This window comes from Kwoniella dejecticola, chromosome 9 (assembly GCF_000512565.2).
Source record: "Kwoniella dejecticola CBS 10117 chromosome 9, complete sequence".
NCBI lineage: Eukaryota > Fungi > Basidiomycota > Tremellomycetes > Tremellales > Cryptococcaceae > Kwoniella > Kwoniella dejecticola.
Window position 1 is genome coordinate 283,998 of NC_089309.1, and position 22,118 is coordinate 306,115.

At 48.9% G+C, this 22,118-nt stretch overlaps 7 protein-coding genes across 7 annotated transcripts; 3 read left to right on the forward strand and 4 right to left on the reverse strand.

The window, feature by feature from the left end:
- Positions 1–6: 6 nt before the first annotated feature.
- Positions 7–4,619, reverse strand: I303_107060 (uncharacterized protein; the record flags this gene model as incomplete). Its single annotated transcript, XM_065969498.1, has 15 exons — positions 7–241; positions 327–430; positions 505–662; positions 738–866; positions 936–1,227; positions 1,308–1,522; positions 1,582–1,677; positions 1,753–3,156; positions 3,219–3,359; positions 3,433–3,635; positions 3,701–3,815; positions 3,876–3,983; positions 4,042–4,161; positions 4,253–4,477; positions 4,550–4,619. 15 exons carry the CDS (start codon positions 4,617–4,619, stop codon positions 7–9), a joined length of 3,615 nt encoding a protein of 1,204 aa, XP_065825570.1.
- Positions 4,620–5,356: 737 nt separating this feature from the next.
- I303_107061 (uncharacterized protein) lies at positions 5,357–7,070 on the forward strand (the record flags this gene model as incomplete). The annotated part of the gene is made up of 5 exons (XM_018409743.1): positions 5,357–5,421; positions 5,502–5,536; positions 5,732–6,054; positions 6,185–6,520; positions 6,609–7,070. 5 exons carry the CDS (start codon positions 5,357–5,359, stop codon positions 7,068–7,070), a joined length of 1,221 nt encoding a protein of 406 aa, XP_018260746.1.
- Positions 7,071–7,505: 435 nt separating this feature from the next.
- On the forward strand, positions 7,506–12,062 carry I303_107062 (uncharacterized protein; the record flags this gene model as incomplete). Its single annotated transcript, XM_065969499.1, has 9 exons — positions 7,506–7,769; positions 7,838–8,644; positions 8,713–8,843; positions 8,927–9,552; positions 9,633–9,820; positions 9,890–10,195; positions 10,282–10,711; positions 10,783–10,806; positions 11,149–12,062. The coding sequence occupies 9 exons, from the start codon at positions 7,506–7,508 to the stop codon at positions 12,060–12,062; spliced, it is 3,690 nt and encodes a 1,229-aa protein (XP_065825571.1).
- Positions 12,063–12,287: 225 nt separating this feature from the next.
- I303_107063 (uncharacterized protein) lies at positions 12,288–14,232 on the reverse strand (the record flags this gene model as incomplete). Its single annotated transcript, XM_018409745.1, has 6 exons — positions 12,288–12,551; positions 12,654–12,990; positions 13,099–13,259; positions 13,414–13,649; positions 13,735–13,968; positions 14,046–14,232. 6 exons carry the CDS (start codon positions 14,230–14,232, stop codon positions 12,288–12,290), a joined length of 1,419 nt encoding a protein of 472 aa, XP_018260748.1.
- A 261-nt stretch (positions 14,233–14,493) lies between these two features.
- Positions 14,494–17,747, forward strand: I303_107064 (uncharacterized protein; the record flags this gene model as incomplete). Its single annotated transcript, XM_018409746.1, has 12 exons — positions 14,494–15,485; positions 15,558–15,685; positions 15,744–15,845; positions 15,906–16,156; positions 16,216–16,360; positions 16,416–16,517; positions 16,568–16,624; positions 16,702–16,890; positions 16,951–17,093; positions 17,160–17,264; positions 17,332–17,415; positions 17,490–17,747. The coding sequence occupies 12 exons, from the start codon at positions 14,494–14,496 to the stop codon at positions 17,745–17,747; spliced, it is 2,556 nt and encodes an 851-aa protein (XP_018260749.1).
- A 1,393-nt stretch (positions 17,748–19,140) lies between these two features.
- I303_107065 (uncharacterized protein) lies at positions 19,141–20,331 on the reverse strand (the record flags this gene model as incomplete). The annotated part of the gene is made up of 1 exon (XM_018409747.1): positions 19,141–20,331. The coding sequence occupies one exon, from the start codon at positions 20,329–20,331 to the stop codon at positions 19,141–19,143; it is 1,191 nt and encodes a 396-aa protein (XP_018260750.1).
- A 690-nt stretch (positions 20,332–21,021) lies between these two features.
- Positions 21,022–22,083, reverse strand: I303_107066 (uncharacterized protein; the record flags this gene model as incomplete). The annotated part of the gene is made up of 1 exon (XM_018409748.1): positions 21,022–22,083. One exon carries the CDS (start codon positions 22,081–22,083, stop codon positions 21,022–21,024), a length of 1,062 nt encoding a protein of 353 aa, XP_018260751.1.
- Positions 22,084–22,118: the final 35 nt, after the last annotated feature.

Consider the following 22,118-nt stretch of genomic DNA (forward strand, 5'->3'; position numbering starts at 1 on the left):
AGACTGTTATCGCTCATCCTCCGCGAAGATATGATCCACCCCAACCTTCTCCCAATCCGCTTTCTCCCTCTCATGCCAGAACTTTACCTCGCCATCGTCGCTGCGTTTAGGTAGCCATAGCCTCTCGCCCGAATCTGGATCCGTGGTAGATTCAAACCATCTAGCTTGATGAGGCGGTAATTTCCCTTCAGCTCTTAGCTTTCGGGTCATACGTTGTTTCTCTTCATTCAGAGTCTTCAGCCTATACATCAACATCATATTCGTTCAGCTTCAGTTCACCTGCACTCCGGGTAGAAAAAGGAGGTTGAAGAGAGGATAAAGCTCACTCTTGAGCTCTGTCGTACTCTGCATTCTCGAATGCCCGTTGATCTGTCCTCAGTCTGCAATCTGTTGGTGCAAGGTATTTCTGCAGACCTCCTGGAATGTCGTTCTATCGGATTGAGTAGTACAAGAGTTCAGCGCAGGCGAGGACAAGGGAGCTCGGGTGAATAGAGTTGAACTCACCAAAGTCACCGCGAAAGGCGTAAGATTGAATGGTGCCTTTGGTTTCTCGCTATTCCTCCACAACAGCAAGTATTCTTTCTGCGTAGGGTTGAACGTAGTGTCCACCTCCAACGGCGCCGAGGTACCATGTTGCCTGGCAATGAGCTGCGTATCCCATCCTATATAGATTCAGCTAGTCAGCTTAGTCCATCTGCCCCAGTAGGCAAGGGTAAGGGCAGGGGTTAGAAGCTCACGTCCTGCAATATCCCATTCCGTCCTTCCATGCGCGTCCACAACATTCCCTTTGATCTCAAACGCGTCTTTACCTCTCCACCCTCTGGGCTTGAAGGTCAAAGTACACGTCTCGCCCGTTCGGTGGTTGGCTAACACGAGTCATTAGCTGCAGTCTCAGGCGGTGTGTATGCAGGCAAAAGACACACGACGCTACTCACTGACGACAAGATCACCATAATGATCAATCAGAGGATTACCCATGATGAAGTTCGACACATTCGTGGTGACCTTTTTCCAGGAGTAATGTTCGACAACAAGCCCATCGCCATATTCGGATCCAGCGTTAGGGTATTCCGCCTTCTCATCAACCCACGAACGAGGTATGATCAGTTCACAATGGGCCACACCGGTCGGTCGAATTTCGAAAGATCTTCCTTGGAATTTATTCTGAGCGTCGACTTCTCCATAGTATTTCCAGGTCGGTGCTTCGGAATAACAAGCTGAAATTGGCTATAGTCCGAACGAACAGCATATTCAGCTCCCTTACTTGTCATCCTGATAGTATGTCATGCGAAGTGGGCGCAACTTACTGGATGATGGGAGACCTGTTCAGAGATATACCTATACCTGTTCGGTATGGCATACTCGAACGACTGAGATAACAACGGATTGAAAGGTTTCGCTATCCGCCCAATCGTGGAAGAATAGTTTGACATCGCGAATGCGCCAACGAAGGCTATCCGTTTGAGCGAATCTTGCTCCGAAGCGGCGACAGTCAAACACGCATCATACTCCATGTCTTCGGCTACAATGCAAATACGATAAGCTTTCTGTCCAGTTTAAACATGAGGGGAATCAGCTTACCCATTCGCTGTAACATCGAGGTACATTCGTTGAAGCTGACTGGGAAAGAGATCTTGGTCAAATCTTTTCCCACGGAAGATTTCAAGATACTCCACACTATCCCAAATCAGACAGATGGGATCAGCTACTTCCCTCTTATATCATTCGTAGCTGAATCTCAGGTAAACCTACAGCTGACAGAAGGCCTCTTATCATCGTCGATAGGTAATTTGCTCCTGACGTGTAAATATGGCTCCAAACTCTTCCTCGCCAGATAACCCTTGATTGTGCCCGGAGTAGGAGCCTTTTGAACTTCTAAGCTGAATGATCCACGTTCTAGCGCTGTGGGAGTACCGGGCCTTTCTTTCTCCGGATGTGCTATGCTATCGTAGAGCTTCAAGTTGGGTATAGTGCCGGTCTCGATGGCATCAAAGAATTCGTCATCATCCTCGTCCTCATCATCTGATGCGCCTTCAGCTGCGACTATCGCATCGTGGGCTTCTTGTATATTCGGTATAGAAGGTCGAGGGGTCAATGAAGGCTTAGTCGGCGTCTTCGGTAAAGCCGCGGTAGCTTTATTGAGTAGAGTTTGGTCTATGACTGCCGAGCGTTGGTCAGGTAATCCGGGTGAAGTTGGTAAAGAAGGTAATTCCCCAATTCCCGCGGCGGAACCAGCTAAATTCGCCAGGACTTCTTTAGCCTGTTTAAGGGCTTTACGTTTCTTCTCGTTGTCTTGCGCTGCTTCTGTCAGTTGTCGATCGGCTTCCGCTTGTTGTTGGGCAACAGTCAACATATTCTCCTCCCATAGATGCCTGGCTTCCACCTCGCGCTGCACTCTGTTGAGCAAGTATTTCTCACGGTCCGCAGTCATGATGTTCGTTTGGCTAATCATATTGCTAAGGGTTGATAACGACTGTTTGAGGGCCTCTTTGACAGCTTGTTGACGTGATGAGGATCTGATCATTTCCTGACCTCCTCCTCGTACCGGCGAAGCATTTGTCGACGTAGGAGGAGTAACGATAGAGTCGACTAACTGCGAAGTCATATCTAGCTGAGCCTTGATATTGAGTACACTGAGGTCGTAGCTCGTCTCGTGAGGTATACCGGAATGTTGATCGCCGCTTCCAACGAGGCTATTGTTATCGGCATTCTCGAATACTGACAGGATCTCGGTGGCATCGTCCTCGGTAAGAGCCGTTCTCGAGGAGGACATATCACGTTTACTGCCGTCAGCGAAAGGTGCAGGAACACTGAGGCCACTTAGGCCGGTAGTCGATCTTTGTAATTTGGGGCTGAGGAAGGAATCGGCTGGCGGGAGAGATGGTACAGGTTGCTTGTCTTGATTCATGCTCATACTGCGCTTGGGCTGACCTTCAGAAGTTCCTTTCTTCTGGTAGTATTCAATATTCAGGCGGATGGATTGTACCCATCTCGCTATTTCAGCTCGATGTGCCGATTTGACGATGAATTTGGGTACCGACGAGGAGATCTTGGAGTGTACTTCGAATCTTGATCCGTCAGTGGACGGATGAAGAGTGGCAACAGCCATCGCAATGGATCCTCGACAAGCGATTTGCTCATCTTCCCGATTGCGATCTGTCAAAAAGACGTCAATCAGCTCGCTGTAATGGCTCTCACGGGTGAATTATCTAGCTTACAATAGCTCAAGACACCATTCTCCAGCACAAACCATCTTGTCCGCCATCCACTCCTGTAATTAACCCATTTACTCAAAAACCCTCGGAGGTCAGGCGGTTTACCATCACTCTTCGCTTGGACTAAGCTGTCTTGATTATTGACTGTTGACCGGGTATGAATTGACCGTCAGCCAGTCTGGTCATAGGTGTTTAGCCGATTTTGAGAGATACTCACATTGCCTTAAGAACACCTTGATCCTCTCATCTGCGTTCTTCTCACCATCAAGTACCCGTCGACCCCGCTTATCCCTCACAAAGACATCTGCACCGCGTTTGACTGCCAGTTCTACCAATCGCAGATCCCTTCGTCGCGCAGCCTCATGTAACAGGGAGGTCCCGCTTCTCTCGTCGAGCGCGCTGAGGTTAAGGATACCCGTCCTGTGTGAAGCATACCGGATCAGCGTGTTCTTCGCATGATAATGGATCAAATGTAAGAAGCTTACCTCGGTCCTTCCAAAAATTCAATCATGTGCAAACTCTCATCAACTGAGCTCAGCGGGCTAGAGATATATCCGGCTAACCTTGCCAGGTATCTAAGCTGAAGCTGACCTCGGGATTCTGTACCCATATAAGTCAGCTCGATGTGCTGTGTCTGCCTGGTGCTATCGAGGGACTGACCTTCGATAAGATGTGAGACTTCTGAATGCGTAGCACACTCCAGAGCGGTTCTGCCTTGTTCGTCGCGGATGGTATCGTTAATCCTTGAATCGTTCAAAAGCAGCTCAACTAGATTTGCGCATTGATTAAGCTGCTTATCGCTTCGGACACGCATTAGATGACTTACCGATCTCAGCTCTGCCTATCTCACTGGCAACGTGTAAAGGGGTGGTTGTAGAACCAGCATTGATAGGCAGATTCGGGTTCGGGATGGCAGACGACTGCAGTATCGCTTGTATGGTAGGCACTGCACACAAACATTTCCGTCAGCATCGCCCAAGACTCGGGTAGCTCCAAGAGGGTAGATGAGAAGTCTCATTGATCGCAGCAGGACTGACCTGATGCAACTCGGACGGCCATTCCCAACAACCTTCCAGCCTTATCTAGATCCTCCATACCCTCTGCAGAATGGGTTGATGGTCTCAGCTCATCGAGGAACGGCTGCACCTCGGAAGGGTTGTCCGATCGGAGGGCTGAAAGGAGTCTGAAGTTGTACAAGGCATTGGCGGATGCGCCGGACGCTTGTGAAATCAGTGTAGATGATGAAGCGCTCGTAGGCATTCCTGATAAAGCACCCAACATTAGCTTGCAAGGTCTCGTAAGTCGTTGAATGTGCCAAGAGGAGGTGGGCTCACTAGCGCTCGATGAAGAAGATTTGACCTCTACGGATCCTTGCCGATTTGGTACAGGAGCGGGCACGCTCATCCTTGGCGATTTGATCACCAGTTGTCGCAGATAAGGGAATCCGATGTGAGATTGTTGATGTATATGAGAATGATCAAGCTGAGATCTCGGAGGTACAAGTCACTATATATACGTTGCGGCAACTGCAGAGGAGTACAAGGAGATAATCGCCTAGCTGGGGACAGATCGACAAAGGTCCAGTCAAGGTTGAAGGGGAAATATAATGTTCCAACGTGGGATGGAATACATACGTACATACGTACATCGGGATACGTTTGTGTGGTTCACGTTCAACGTGACCTCAGCGGGTGTAAATGCGGGGTTGAGTGAAGACGACAGTCTCTTACCTATATATGGCTTTGATCAAGGCAGAATTGGTGAACCCAAAATCCCGGTTGGCCAAGTGGTTTAAGGCATCGCTCTTATGTGGGTAACTGCCGTCAATGAAGATCTATCTTCTTGATGCTTAGCGAGGGTCGTGAGTTCAAACCTCACACTGGGAAGTGGATTTTTGCGTGTCCACTTAGATGGAATGAGATTCGAATGGAAGAAGGGATCAAGGCGGCAAAAGTAAAAGTTGGAGACCCCGTAAACAACGCCTTCCTCGCAACTTCTTGTTGCCCTGTTTATTGCTTTCGGTCGCAAACGGATAACCTTTTTACACGTCGTGGCTTGCTTCATCAACGTCGATCATATTGCAGCTCGGCGCCCGCGTGAAAGAAACGCCTGGCGATAGATCCAGCCGTGACTACCAGGCAATGGCGAACGGCGTCATCCGGGTCTTGCAACAACTCTTGCCTCCGCTCTTGCTGACTTACTTCTAGTGAGCTGTCTTGACGGTCACCTGTGAAGGCAGATCAGACCAAGGACGAATCACTGACGACGTCTTTGTCTTGACGACAGCTTTGCATGGAAGATAGCTACCTTCGAGCTTGGTCGTAGGTCTCTCTAATCCAACCCCCGGCTGTGATTGTACGGCATATTAATTCATGTGGATTCTGAATAGCTCATCTCGCTCAGGATGAAAAGCTGCTTCCCATTCTAAGCCGTAAATCACTTCCCGTTCTTCCGCTGTATCTTTTAGGAAATTTAGGAAGACGGAATGACAACAAGCTGATGAAGTCATGTTACAGAGATATATACTTTCCTGCCCTCCTTCTTAATCATCCCAACAGCTGTACTGTATCTTCGATTATATTTCCTCCCTCCCAATCAATCTGTTCCGCCCTACGATCCACCATCCTCCGTCCAGAATCAACACATCATCTTCCAATGTCTTCCGCCAGCCGAAGCGAAAGTCGTCCGTCTAGCGAATAGCGAGGAACACGACGATGATGATCCGTTAGTAGAGCGGTGCTATAGAGGTATTTGCGGGGGAAGGTGGAAGCCGGCAAGAACGAGGCATTGTTCGATGTGTGGGAAATGCAGAGCGGGATGGGATCATCATTGTCCAATTGTGAGTCATACTTCCTTCTCACTCTGACTAATACAACACCTGACTATACACGCTCGGTCTCACTGCCAACATTCTGCATTCAAGTACGATCTTCGATAGTTAGGTCTCGGCTGACTGATTGGTTTTGCAGTTCGCCAATTGTCTGACAGCTCCATACATGCGTACATATCTCGCTTTACTACTTTACACTCCACCAACCGTCTTCCTCATATCTCTTCCCCTTTACAGACCCCTTTTATACCGGGCCTGTTGCGCATACACCCACTCGTGGACCGACGAGTACATACGGCAGAACTGGTGGGATTGGAAATTCAGCTGGGTGGTCGCTGGTGGACCTATCGGACGATATGCCGGGGGAATAATCTTAGGTTGGCGCGAAAAGGAAAAGCATGACGGAGGTGGGATATTCCGATTGAATATAGGGTTGATGGTTTTCTTCGGGATCATACTTGCTCTCATAAGTGCAGTGAGTTCAGCTTCTGAGCTTCCGGTAGTACACTCAAGATAACGCCTTCGATTGTACTCGTAAAACTGAAACATGCATATGCGCTCAGGGTCTGGCATATGCCACGACAACTCTCCTGTTGAAGGGCAATTTGACTATAGATAGAGGACGATCGACAGCGCATACTCAAGCTCTGATGGCCATTCACAAGCTACAATTGAAAAATCGATCTATCCCTTCGGAACTGGAAGCGAATCTAGCCAAGTTTTCAGATCAGAGATACTTCTTCGTACCTCTGCCTTCCACTATGAGGTCAGTCAGGCAAGGTATGGTCATTGAAACGTTACCGCATGAAAGACCGTATGATCATGGATGGAAGAGGAATTTGGCTATCGTGTTGGGTAGTAGCTGGAGATGGATATTACCGTGGAATGCTCTGCGCATGGGAATGCACGATGAGGTGTTTCTTTGGCCTATCGAGGCTGGTGTGAAGAGGAGATTGAGGGAAGAAGCTGAAAGAAGAGCTAAAGAGGAAGTCGGTAATCATCGGTCTGTCTGTAAGTTGGATTGAATCATTGGCCCCTGCTCTGTACTACCAATGCGATGAATGCTTCTGACTATGCACATCTGTCATTATGTACATAACCTCCTTCTGAAGTGCAGCTTGTATGTAAGAGTGCGCATGCATGGGAGTGGAAATGCATTTCCGGTCATTGGCCAAGAAGCAAAAATAGAATTAAGTTACCTGTATGCCGGTTAATTCGGAGTCACCATAAGCGCTCCTCTACTGGCTTCGCATGGAGCCGAGTTGAATTTCATTTGCATTTGAATTTGAATCAGTCTCTCACTCTTGCATACATACATACTCCGGTCTTCATCATCACGAATACGAATACGAATCGAATCGCAGAGGCGTCGAGTCGAATCTAGCTCACCCAAACCTTCAACCGAGTCGAGTCAAGTATTTCCTCGATGTTGAGAATATAGCAGGACTCAACGGTACATGATGCCTGGTTCTTATCGACCCAATCGACCCATCCGAGCGGAAATCCTTCCCCTACTCAGCTCTCCGTCGGATCCGAGACCGCATGATGGCCAGAAAGCAAAAGCATCAAGCTCTTTGTGGTCAGCAATCCTTCGAGTAAGAAAGGGGCAAGGAGAGTTTGCGAGAGAATCAGCAGTCGCTCTAGCTGTGGATTGGCCTGAAGATAGACGGCTTGGGAAAGGCAAAGAGCGAAGTCTGATCATTTGGGTAGACAGATTGGAAGAGGTGAGTCTCCAACCCGCTTAACACCTAATCCCATCCCCTCCCTGATGCTGATGGAAATGGTCACATAGAACATTACCAATGATGATGCAAATATACTTTATATCCATCCATCGCTATTACCACCCTTCACTATCACACCTGTCTCCGCTAAGCTACACGTACACGAACCATTCGAATTGACACTTGCGATCTTACAACCGGTCATCGAATACGAGGACGACACCATTCCTTCGCAAGACCACGTAGACCTCTCTCCGCTCTACGCGCCCAGTTCATCCTCATCCTCATCTTCCACCTCGCAAAGCAACACGGCATCATATAATAATCATCCACCGATAATCCGACAAGGCGGAATCCTACCTCTTCAACAGCATAGATTCAAAGTTCTGCTCCTCGAACCGGTGAAGCAAGGTCTATTGACGTCCTCAACACGGGTCATCATATCCACCAAACCGCATATCCTCTCTCACGCTGACGTATACGATGCTGCGGACGCGGAAGAAGATGGCTTGGACGGGGCAGGGTCAATAGCGAAGACGTCTATGAGTCTGTCAGATTTCGATCCAGACACATTCCTCTCTACCAACCTCTCCCTGTCCCTCAGTTTACCGGGTGATACACAAACAGAAGATGATGGGATGACAGCTAGTATATCGTCAAGTACGTCTGGCAGTCTCACGCCTCGACCAGGAGATCGTCCGCTTTCCCCGCCTATAGGATTGGATGAATTAGTCACGGAAGAAGTGGAGCGCGGGACGAGGTTCACGGCTGTCCAAGCGTCTGGGATCAATGAGCAGCGCAATGAAGAAGGAGAGGATGTATGTTGGATGGGAGTTGGTGGGCTTGGTCGAGCGGGAATATTTGAGGGCGATTGGGTATGTCTCCCTTGCGTTACCTCTGCCATGATCCAAGCTGCGACGAGACAGCTGATTTAGCGTCATAGGTCTTGTTGAGATTTGCTGGCGAGGGAGAATCTAGTGGAAGTTCCAGCTCAAGCTCGAGTTCCACCTCGACGAAAGGTCGTCTTGTCAAAGCGCTGGCTTGGGAAAGACTGGACGAGTATGATGATGACCTGTAAGTGAACGACCTACTACTCCAGCTCTGTGAGCTGCCCAAGATAGAAGTGATGGCTGATATGATGTCTTCGGTCTGATCAGCCCATCAAACCCTATTCTTCTGCCTCCATCGATATACCGCGCCCTCGGTCTATCATCCTCCACCAACGCTCTCACGGTACAGCCCACACCATTTGGAGCTCGACAGCCTACTTTACCTACTGCAAAAACCGTCTCTCTGGCTCGGATAGCCACCGCCGAAGGGGTGGATAAACGATACGAAAGAGCATGGCTCAAAGGACTCAAATCGCATTTCTCCAGTGGAAGCAAGCGTAAAGGGAAATCCAAGGCCTTGGAAGGTGGTGGACAATTGATCAGAAGTGGAGATATCATTTCGATACTCGTTTTCCCCTCGAAACCCATGTCTTCCGATGAGAACATAGATGATGAAGACAATTCAGACTCAGAGAATGAGAGTGACTCGCTTTCACCAAGCCCGAAGACGCAACCGAAAAGCATAGGTGTTGTGTATTTTACAATTACGAGTATATGCTATGATCCCCTCGTCCCCCTGGAAGAGGACTTCAGAAGTTCCTTTTCATCGAAAGCCAGAGCAGGCGAGCTCGGATGTTGGATTGATACGGATGGAGGTACCAAGATGGTATTAACGGGTGTTGAGACAGATCGGATTCAGCATAGAGAAGGGGATTTGGTGTGGTACGGGATAGGTTAGTTATTCTCATTCATTGGTCGTCCATAGTGGACACCTTCAAGCAGTTCAGTTCGCTAAGCTCCTGCTGCCTCTCAGATGCCTCACCCAAACCATTCGCGATGGAAGCGCATACAAAGCTCCGCGACCTGTTAAGGACAGCCTTCGTACATCCCACACTCTCTTCTCTGATGCAGTTATCTATCTTGGTCAAGGGAGCGAGAGGGTCAGGGAAGAGGAGTTTGATTAGATACATAGCTGAGGAGTTGGGGTACAACATCAACACCGTAAGTACTATCTGTACCTATGCGATCAAAGCCGTGTTGCTGAGTCTTCAATGTGTAATCGATAACCAGGTCGAATGTTACGATGTCATCGGCGACACATCAGCAACGCCTCAAGGTATGCTAGAAGCCAGAATAGAAAAGGCGAAATTATGTGCACCGTCGTTGCTTTTACTTCACAATATCGAAGCCTTGGCGAAAAAGACTGAAAGTACAGTCCTTGGGCGTCCTCCGCCTATCGTCAAGATCTTGGAAGATATCGTTGGATCTGCGAAGCAATCGAAAGACTGGCCTGTGATCGTTGTAGGGACAACTGTCGATGCGGATAGCGTGCCGAATGAGGTCTTGGGAGTATTCAAGCAAGATATCGAAATTTCCGTAGGTTCACCCTTCTTCTGCCTCTCATCAACCATGTCGTGATTCAGGCAAGCTTTAGTTTGCTGAGGTATCTTGCGGGAATATAGGCCCCAAACGAGAATGAACGATTGGTCATCTTGCAAAACATTCTTGAGGAATACCATATCTCGCCTGATATAGACCTGAAAATCATAGCTAGACAGACTGCCGCCTTGCATGCCGGGGACATCCGTTCGTTGATACTAAGAGCCAACGATCTGTCTCTGAACCGCATTTCTGCTATGGACGCGGACAAGAGTTTCCACTCGATCGATTCTGCTCGGTTGGCCGGAATACAAATCACCGCTCAAGATCTGAACGAAGCGATCAATCAAGCTAGGAGCTCATATAGCGATTCTATTGGTGCGCCGAAGATCCCGAATGTGACGTGGGACGATGTCGGTGGATTGGTACATATCAAGAAGGATATACTGGATACCGTGCAACTTCCATTGGAGCGGGGCGATCTCTTCGGAGAAGGCTTGAAGAAGAGATCAGGTGGGTCTTTTTCTGTCTTTTGCGGTTTGAAGTGAAACGCGCTTCGCAATGTGCTTATCAACTCGCTATAGGTATATTGCTGTATGGTCCGCCTGGTACGGGAAAAACTCTACTGGCCAAAGCAGTCGCCACCTCCTGTTCCCTCAACTTCTTCTCGGTTAAAGGACCCGAACTGCTCAACATGTACATCGGTGAATCCGAAGCGAACGTCCGTCGGGTCTTCCAGCGTGCTAGGGACGCTTCGCCCTGCGTTATCTTCATGGATGAGCTGGACTCGATCGCGCCGAAACGAGGTAATCAGGGAGACTCCGGTGGAGTTATGGATCGAATCGTTTCCCAACTCTTAGCTGAATTAGATGGGATGTCGGGTTCCTCAGGAAAGGGGAAAGATTCTCAAGTGTTCGTGTTGGGAGCTACGAATCGACCGGATTTGTTAGATTCAAGCTTGTTAAGACCGGGACGATTCGATAAGATGCTATACCTGAATATCCCGGCGACGAATAAAGAACAACTCGATATTCTGAAATCGTTAACTAGGAAGTTCACCCTAGATGAGAGCTTGCTGTTAGAAGATGTGGTGGAGAGATTGAGCTCCAATTACACGGGTGCGGATCTTTATGCTCTTTGTTCAGACGCGATTTTGGGTGCTATGATTAGGCTGTCGAACAATATCGATGAGAAAGTGAAGAGAATCAACGAGATCGGAAACGCCAACAACGACGACGACGATGAGAATGGCAGCCTTGATGCTCAGGAAGTCAAAGGAAAGGACCAGAAGAAGAAGAAGGAGAAGGAGATTAGTACCCAATATTATCTTAGTAAAATGGCTACGAAAGAGGAGACTCAAGTCAAAGTGACTTTCGAAGATTTTGAAAAGGCGCTGGAGAAGCTGAAACCTTCAGTCAGCGAGGATGAGCTGAGGCATTATGAGAGGGTACAAAGGGAGTTCAAGAATTACAATATCGGTAACAAAGACAAGGACACGGATATGAAGGTAGTCGAGGCACCAGATCGGGGAACATATGGGAATGGGGATGAACTTAGTGGATCGATGATTAGATTGAATGGCGAGAATGGCAGAGATGCGAGCATGAAAAAGGCGAATGGGCACCGTTCGAAGCGAGACGAAGGGGAACAAAATGGATTTGGGTATCATGTAGTCGAAGACGGACACGAAGACGATGAGAACAATCCTGGCAAAGCGATCGAACATGCCGATGATGGTGTAGATGAACGAGAGGAATACCTCGGTAGGGGTAAAGGAAAAGCTAAAGAAGTTGATGGCTATGAGGGAGGAGTTGATAGGAAAGGGAACGGGAAAGGCAAAGCGAGACAGGTTGATGGGTACTAGCAGCATCGTTGTATTTAGCGATGACAGAGATGAGTCACACTCAATCGAATTGAAAAGATGAGCATCTGTGCAACTCAGAGTAGTATCTGACCAGCGTTTCACAACGCGCGAACAAAGATGAGACAAATGCAATGCGTATGCATATTCGTGACTTTCAAAGTGCTTTCGTTGCCGTAGTGTATTTCCTAGTTCCGCATGGTGAACGGCAACTCAGGATGAAGAGGATCACGGTGAATTCGATAATCTCTTCTCCAACTTCTCTGGATCGACCTCATCCTTGACTTTCGTCCTAGCATCGTCATACTTCCTCAACCAATCAGGCTTCATCTCCTCCAATTCCTTCTTCATCCGATCGACGTCCACCCGAAGTTGATGCTCCATATCACTGAGTGATTTCCTTTCAAATGTCGGTCGTTTGCCCGCTGTGTTTATTACTAACCCTTTCAAATCTTCGGGATGCGGTGCTCTTGATGAAAAGTATGTCATCGTCTAAGCTCCGTCCACCCAGCCCAAGAGGCAACATCCATTAGCTATAAGTCTGAGAATCAAAGCTTGATGCAACTTGGCGGTCTAATAATCGTCTGGACTCACCTCAAGAGTTTCAATACCCTTCTGAGTCTTCAGAGCCTGTTCGATCCACTCTCCATTATCCGCCCTCTCTTTCCCGCTCCAGCTTTGTATCCTTGCATCATTCCAATTGATCCCGTCCGCCTCTTCGTCGGACTGGAGCGATAAAGTGGGCGAAGGGGGTATGTTGGATTTGTTATCGGGATCAGGAGCGGGGGACATCCATTCTCTGAAAGTCTCAACTAGCTTCGAAGTGTTGGGCCCGACGGCTGTATGAGGTGCGACGGAGGGGTAGATGATGAGGTTGGCCATTGGAAGGAAGGGGGCGGGATTGACGAAGTAATTCTTGTCGAATCGACCGCTGCAGAACGGATTATTCATTTATCAGTATCAGGTTGTGGACAGCATGTAGACCATCAAGAAATGGCCCAGGATGAGAATGAAAAAGGTATTTTAGACAGCCACTGACCTCTCGACAAGTTGCGGAGGCGGCGGCCAGCTGACACGGCAATTTTGTGGGTTCTCATCGTGCGCATCCATTATGACGTTGAAAGAGCGTTTGCCGTCATCCCCCAGATCGTGCTCGAACTCGGCGATGTATATGGGGAACATTATCGGATAAGCAGCGAGCTGTTCCCAGGCACAGTAGTCATGTCAGCCAGCTTGTTTATTTTGATCGTCTTGACCTTGCCATGCGGACGGTATTGACGATTAATTGATCTATAGGTATCAAGGTAGATCCTTCATAGGTTCACCCATAAGAGCGCGATAAAAAGCTACTCACCATAGTCTCCTCCCACTTTGACTCATCGATCGTAAGATTCTCCCATCTCTTGCTGGACCCTATACTCCTCCTCAGCTTCTTGGCGAGGCCCAAGGGTGAAACAGTGAATGGTACAGGTACTACTTCGAACCCGTCTCCCAGCTGAGTCAAGTCTTCGGCCAAGTTGTAATTAGGCAGGTCGTCCGGTAGAGGCGGGACAGCGAATGACAGGTAGGATAACGGAGCGAATGGATTTCCTGCAATTTGAGACCATATATCAGTTCTGAGCACTTTGCTGGGCTTCAAACATCGATCAGAAGGTGTGTTCTGCGCGAGACCCACCTGGAACATATCCTTCCCTCGTACTTATCCACATTTTCGGCTCAACCCTCTGCTTCGTTCCCTCAAGCTTGACACTACCTTGTAATATACTGTCCACACGCCATATTGGGTACAGAACAGCTTTCATATCCTTCATCTTGAGGTTCGAGCCTAAGCCAAATTCATTCGCTAAGGGCGTTATAGAAGGTCCGAATAATCGTAACAGTCCAGCTAGGATCATATTTGGCAAAGCGGCTAAGGCGAGTTTGACGTGCGTCAGCAAGCATTCTACTAGCGAATCAGTTGGGTCTGGGATCCGGTTAATAGCTCACCTGAAGCCAGCAGACCATTTATGTACATCCGTTGAAGCGCATCCTCGGGATGAATCTTGAATGGCACTGAGCTGATTTTGGGTGAAGGGGAAGTCTGTCTGGGCGATGAGTATGCGCGAATGGATATTCTAGAAGGCCCAGCTCTCGCGCATGCTCCCAGCGCACGGACGGTGAGTCGTTTTGTCATTTTTGCTTCATGTATCTCCTGAAGTGTCGGAGGGGTTCGTCGCACTGAGAGACAATGATTGAATCTGAGGTTGGCTTCATGACGATCGTCGGTGTTCTCGTACTTTTGGTGAGAGCATCTCCGAGCGGTGCGGTACTAGTCCATCGGTGATCGCCGCCGTTATACGTAATGAGCTCAATGTCAAAACAACTCAACAATCCCGGAACCCATATGGTGTCACTTCTTCACAACCACCTGCAGACAAGATACAGCAGAGACAGCATGGTATCATTACGCCAGCGCAAAGCTCGTGCGTCATACTCCAACGTAGCCGATGGACTGGAAGACCTATCTTCCGAGGACGAAAGAGCCGGCTCATACGCCCGAGCCTCCGGGTCGAAAGCTGGTTCCGCTCGCTCGGGAGACGAAGACGATAAAGGGGAAGGATCCAGTCTTTCATCGGGCGAATCCAGCGAATTTCAACCTGATAGTCCCACGAAGACCAAAGGTAAAGGCAAGGCCAAAGACGGTGGAGGTCACAGCGAAGCTTCTGAATCCGATGGACCGGCTAGTGATGAGGAGGAAGATGAGGAGATGGATGATGTAGCCGAAGAACTGGACGACGAAGACATTGAGCCGAGTATAAGGGGAGCAAGTAATACGCCAAATCCAAAGTCGCAACCCTCGAAACCATTAAATTCGATAAAAGGGAAAAGACCTCCAAATAGGCCAGCAGTATCCCTAGCTGCCCGTCCGATACATGGGCAATCGGAAATATCGCTGTTGAGCCTTCAACATAGAGCACTGATCCAAGCCTCAAGCATTTCGTTGACAAAACCCAATACAGCGCTTCGAAGCCAAGTAGAAGGAGAGAAGCAGAACGTGAGAGAGAGAGATCAGTCTAGAGCGCACGGACCGACTGTGATTCCTTCCGGCCATCAGATCCCCTTTCAAACTCGCTTGACGCAAGATCCCAAACGTGGTTGGGAGAAGTCCAGTGTAGAATGGATTGATCAGAGTGGTCCAAACGAACAGCGAAACGAGAATAGAAGGAATAAGGATTGGGCTAAACATCCATTTTTGACATTCTCTGCGCCGTGGGAAGAGTGGAAAGGCGAACAGTGGTACCCTGAGCTATTTATTGGGAACGAAGAGGAAGTTCTGGAACAAGATAGAGGGAAGAGGGAGAATTGGTTGATGAGAGATGAGGCCAGACTGGGATTGGATGGCATCGGAAGGTGGGCGAGGGAAGAGCTGCACTTTGTCAATGAGATGTGAGTATAAGTCATGTTGCTGATTGCAAGGCTCTAAATGCGATATGCTGTCAGCTAAGACTTGGAATGCAGAGAGGCAGAAGAATTGTATCTCCCTACTCCGTTGTACCGAAATGGCGAGACTCATATAACATGCTCTATGGGCCCTCATGATCAACAAAGCACTCATACATTCTCGATATTCGACTCAAAGCCTTTTTGTGAGATGACAAAATATATCCCCATCCGCATTCGGCTGATGATTGACATTGCATTTAGCCGCTACGAACCCAATTGTTCCTCGAGAAGGCCATACGTTCTTTGCCGGCGGTCCTATATGGGGCATGGATTGGTGTCCAACGCCCGAGTCTGAATCATCAGGTAAGCAGAAATTTATTACATCGGGATCTGCCTTCTCGACTGAACATGTGATCTGAGTAGACTTTGGACATGAACAATATTTGGCAGTGTCCACTCTACCTCACCTCGATACTCGCCCTCATATGGCTGAGAAGTGGCCTAGAACATCCAAAGGATCGATCCAGATATGGTCGTTGGGCCCGGCCTCCTCTGGTGATGTTCCTATGGACGGCTCGGGCTATACAAGCCAAATGAAATGCGAGATGGTTCTTTGCATCAACGGTGGTCCCGCCATGGAAATCAAGTGGATGCCGCTTGGCGTGTGGGATGATGTAAGTGACGCATTAGTCCCTTGTCACTCTCACCTATATCACTCACGCTTCTTGTGCAGTATGATATAACATCGATAGTCCAAAATGATGTGCAAATACCGAAGTTGGGAATACTTTCTGCCGTGCAATTGGACGGATCAGTGTCACTCTATGCTGTGCCTCATCCTCGGTTTGTTCCTCGAACTCAGGATCACCCAGTGTACAGTCAGTGGATTACTCTAAAGGATTTAATCATGAGCTGATGACAAGGTAATTGCAGTAAAAATGGATGAACCTCTGTTGCGGCTGGAGATACCTGATGCTATGGCTATGTGCGTTGACTGGATCACAGGCACGAAAATAGCTATCGGCTTGTCGACCGGTGAGTCTTCTCCACACAAGCGGAAATAACGCTGATCTGGTTGCTTCCAGGTCATTTGGCAGTCTGGGATGTCTATGACGCTCTGCGTACTGGTCATTCTCAACAATGTATGTGTCATGGACGTTAAAGCTGATCGATTTGTTCTTCTGGACGATCACTCAGCTTATACGCAATGTCAAAATAGTGCTTCCCTCCCTATACACGCCGGTCGCTTCATCGGCTATACGTTCCATCTCCATTGGCCGTACACCGCCATCCGAGAAACATCTTGGTGCGGAGCCTATACACATACTGATGGGTGCCTATGACGGATCGACGACCTTGTTGGATCTCAGAGATCCCACCGCGCCAATTGAGCTGAACAGAGCGCGAAGTGAGTCGGAGCTTGTGATAGTTACCGTCCAATCATGGGATAATAACTAATTCTTTGCAGTCCCGTGCATGGCTGTCAAATGGATTTCTCAACTTTCGACCCCTGTGATATGCGATATAGATTACGCGATATCGATTATTAAGATCAGAGGGACGAGCATTGGTAGAAGTCATATCCTCAGTAGTCATCGTGGGCAAGTATGGGTAAGTCACTTGGATTGCAGTAACAGAAATATAGGAAGTTGATCGATGATTGATGACTGGGAACAGGATATTGGTGTTTCGGACTACCATTCCATGCTCGTTTCGGCGGGATCTGATGGCGCGTTGACCCTTTCGAATTTCAATCTGGGTTTCTACAGGAAGCGAAAGGCAGTAAGTCCTTTTGCTGTGCGACTCACTGCGTCTGTTCGATCCCGCTGAAACTTGGTCTCTTCCTTAGCCTCTCGCTTTGCAGCGATTGTATGAGATAGACTACAGTGAAATAAGAGATGAATATCGACTGATCGACGATTTCTCACCGGAAGTAAGTGAACCAATTTGCCTCGTCAAAGTACTCAACCGCAGTGCATAGAATCGCTGATTCCTGGTGTTGCTTAGACACTTGGATTAGAGAATGCTACATCTCGTCGACCGCCGAATATAGCTAAACGAGCTACGAACGATCCCCCTTCACATTTGATCAAGACAGCCGCGTGGAGACCTGAAGTGGGTATACACAAGGCCGTCTGGAATGACGCCTGCGGACTGGGGAAAGCAGGTTGGGTGGCTAGTGGAGGTGCGAGTGGATTGGGGAGAGTCGAATGGATTGAAGGTAGATGGAGAGGCGGTCGTCCTCCCCCTACTGAACAAACCTGATGCGCCTTGTGATGACTCAGCCTGCTATGAGGCACGATGCTCATGAAATAACGTGGGTGCATGTATAGATAATATATGTTGAGAGCAGAGTTCACTGCATCGCTACAGAAGGAATATCAGGCGTTGCGGTTTCGTACAGCATCCTTTGAGCGCTAGCGCGGACTGTTCTAGAACATTGACTTCTTCCGCGTACTGACCCATTCAGAGCTTGCCTACATTCGTATACTGTATCTTCTCGACTCATACCCGAGATGTACGAGATCCCAGCTGAGTTGCGAAATCATACCGGTGGATATTTTTCAGGATGGTCACCGCAGCTGACGAGTGTCTTGAGGTGGCCGAACGGTCCGCAGAGTCTTTGGGCGTTTCTGGCTGCCTCGTTGAAGCAGTAGCATCTAACATCAGCTTTTGCCAGATCTCAAATAGTCTGTTGAAGTCCAGAGCGGCGACTTAGGCTACTGTAGCGGTAGTGTCTGACTGACGTAGTAGAGCAGGGGATCCGCTTTCTCCTCTTCGGCCAGGCGACCGCGCCTTTCATTATCGCCTGACGCAATGGTATCCCCGGCAGAGGTATTGCTGTCCGCGACAACCTGATATACCCAGTGAGTCAGCAGAGTTCGCCATGTCTACATCTGGACGAAGGATGACGTACAGCCTGGCAATCAATGTCAGGATTTTCGTAAGGTTACGACAATTTCGCCACATCACCTTCCACAGTGACTCATCCTTCAATTCTTTCCTGCCCTTCTTCGATCTGTGTGATTGAGTCTTGATCGGTATGGAGTCTACCGCATCCACGAGTATGTCTGGCCGGGTTTGAGGAATCGGAAGTTCTTCCGAGGACTAATCTGGACATGTCGCTGTAGACGGGACAGATCACTCTGCTTACAAATCTGTCTCTCATAAAATTCAGAGATGTTAGAGTAGATCACCTTGTCGGGCTCACCAGCGTCTTCAGGGAGGTTGATGGTAACATCTCCGATCTTGAATGGGCCACGAAGCGCTTGGTAGTCTGAAACTTGATATGAGACTTGGTATGGTACGGAAAACCAGTGATGACTTAGCCGCAAGTGGCTTCGCTGCACTAAGTATCCATCTGAGTGATTCAGGAAGGCGACGCTGTTATCAGAGATGAGGCTTTTTTGTGGCATGCCTAGTTGGCGCTCAGACGATATGCTCTTTCACTGCGCTGTACGCGCTAATCCTGAGGTAACAGATGAACTGCCAACTTCGTTTCGGACCATCGGTGAGGCGAAGATCAGCGAATCGACCATGTGCATCGCGGCGTAAAGGAACAAGGAATCTGCCCTACTTTACTGAATGAATACGGATATAGAAGTGACCAGAGAAGCCTAGACTATCCCGCATGAACTGTTATAAAAATCCTGAGATCTTACCTCTGGAAGGGCAATCCGAGGTAATTAGGCGGGTTGCGAAAATTATCGACAGTCATGGTCTTCACGATATTCTCTGGACCCGGATCACTAGCAGTCCGTTTGTTCTCTCTTTTGTGAAGGTAGAAAGTCCCCGTTTGATCCCGTTCGGCGAACGACCCCTTCGTGAGCATACTTTCCGCCATCACTTCCGAGACCGAGTAATCATAATCGCTCTGATGAGTCCCATCGTCATTCCATCTCGATGGATTATTCGCGTCGTTGACATTGGTGACTGATTTTACTCTTAATGCGTATCGCTTGGGGTTGTTGCCGACCTTGAAAATCTCCCCGTTGTTTGTGGTAGCTAAACAGATCATATTGTCTGATAAGACCTTATTGAGCAAGGTGGCACTCCTTGTGTCATCGTCCATACCACTATCATCGGTTTGCAACTGCTTGATCGACCAGACCATGAGTTTCCCTGATCGTTCTAGCTTCGAGGAAACTTTCATTTTGAATGTTGCGCTGCCTGATTCGATTGGTGTGGTGAGCGACAAGCCACGTAAGGCGGTTGATGTCGATGGCAGATTCCAGGCGGATGATGTGGGAGTTGATTGACCAGGCGAGACCTCTGAGCCGATTGATGGCGCATAACCTGTACCTAGAGATCGGTATCCCGAAAGGTGCGAGGAAGGGGCAGCAGGGATCGAATGTTCACCATAACCCTCATCGCGATTGTAGCCAGATGGCAGGTTTTGAGGCATTCCATGCAGTCTTACATGGAGATCATCAGAATCGTGACAAGCGATCATCACACCGGTGATGGTCTCAGGGGTGGTCGGGCCTTGGGTGGCAGTATCGGCCAGAGACTTGATCTTATCTGCAAGAAGACCGTCGATGTGGACTTTGTCGACTCCGTCATTGAGACTGCTCCACGCGTGAGCCCGCCTGGTCTCGGCAGGGTATATTTTAGTATAGACTGATCCATCGACTTCATGCTCGTCTGCCAAGTCGTATCGTCTTGCTGTTCTCAGACGAGCCTGCATCAATCTGGAAAGCTCATTAGCCGATTTATCTCCAAATGGAGGCTCCACGGAGACAATGTCGAATGTGGTATGTTTGTCAACGGGGTCGGTGAATACGTTAGCTATCCCATATATGAGATACGCGATCTCAGTATACTTGGAAGTCTGTGGTGTGGTGGACATGATGAGTCGTCTGGAGTATGGGCTCAACGTTCTGTGAAAAGCTGAAGACGATTCAAGAAATTTGTGAGGCGTTGTTTAGGGAGACCGACAGATAGAACGAACGATCAGGAGGGACTTATGTACTGTATGTATGTCTCCTCGCCGCCAGCTCCTTGGTCCAATGTGGCTGGCTAGAACGAGAAGGGCGCACTCGATGAAAGGAAAGATGTCGTCATCGAACTGGAAGAAAGCCTTCGTGAGAAACGAGATCGTACAAGGGAAGGAAGGTTGTCATTGCTCCAACGCTATAAGCCTACGTCGAGCTGACATGAACGAGGTGATCTTGTGAAGAAAGGATTGTAACTCGAAACGCGGCCCTCAACGAATGATCCTGTGCGTCATCCACGTCATTTGATGACAGCGACCCTATACTGAAAGTGCCCCCCAGCCGGGCTTTGCCATTTACAATACGAACGAGGATCATGTAGCCACTGGGTGACCGAAGCGTCGTGTGGATGGACTGGAGGATAACCCTGTAGCATGACGTCAATGCTCGGGAAGTACGCAGAAGGAGGGTATCGCATGAAGTATAGAAGTTAATGCATGTTGGTCCGATTGACCGAGAAACACAACGTATTGAACGACACCTACAGTAACCTGTTTAGGATAGTCTATCAGGGTCTGGACAAGACTGCTTAGTATTTTCCCTCTTCATGAAGGGAATTGACCACCTGAGCTACCGGCATTCCCATATGAGCTACCCAAATGCTGCATCAAGGTTTGAGACAAGGGTTGGAAAAGTGGAACTTCATCCCGTTCATCATAGTAGAAGGTGATCGTGCAGCGGGAATTCTGATGTTTCGTGGAATGCATTTGCTCCGCACTTGCAGCGTCAATACTCAAATCATATTGCGCTGAATTGGCCTCGTCGGGATCATCAGAATGTTCCCCTTTCACTTCCGCTAGCTCGATGGGTACTTTTCCATCTTCAACCACAGTCTCGCCCTTACGCGTCGCAAATCGCATAATTCTGCCCTTGACAAGATTTTGCAGGAGGGTCTCACTATCTGTGTTGTCCCAGAATGCCGAATCGGGCTGTTCGGGTTTATCTGTGGACATAACCTTGTAGCAAATGAAGTCATCGAATCGCGCTTGACCCAACTTCAGGATGTTGCACTTGAAGCTCGCTTTTCCACAGGTTGTACTGGCGTACGGACTGACAGGTCGCTGTCTTCCAATACCAGGTCTGGGCGTTGCCATACCGGCTAACATGTCGGTGCTAGGCGTCATGATACCGCTCATAATCGCCTCTGACTCTGCGTAGGGCCTTGCGCCCCATGTGGTCATCATGCTGGGACACCCGAAAACTGCCCCAATCACTGTCTTAGGATCCGGAAATCCGCTTTGCTTGAGGATCTCGCGACCTAATTCTCGATCGCAGAGGATCGTTTCATACGTATCTGCTTGAGATGACTTGCGAGATCTGGTTGGATCGTAGGGAGCAAGCTGGTATTCGGAGACGCCACCTTTGGTTTTCGCAGGCATCATCACATAGTCGGGCCAAGATGCGAGCTGGTTGGTGAGTCTGGTCCTTGCGCCACTGTAGTCGATCGCGTTTGCCCGAGCGGTCGGAGTGACCGAATTGAATGTGACGAATGTATGCCCCGAGACCCCGAACTTTCGCACGTCAGAGATCTCGAGCTGAAAATGAACAGGGTCATCCGAGCTAGAATAATCGCTAGAACTGTGTGGGTGATGTATTGAATTTGACATCGTGGCGCAGTATCAGGAATCCGTACTGCAAAGTG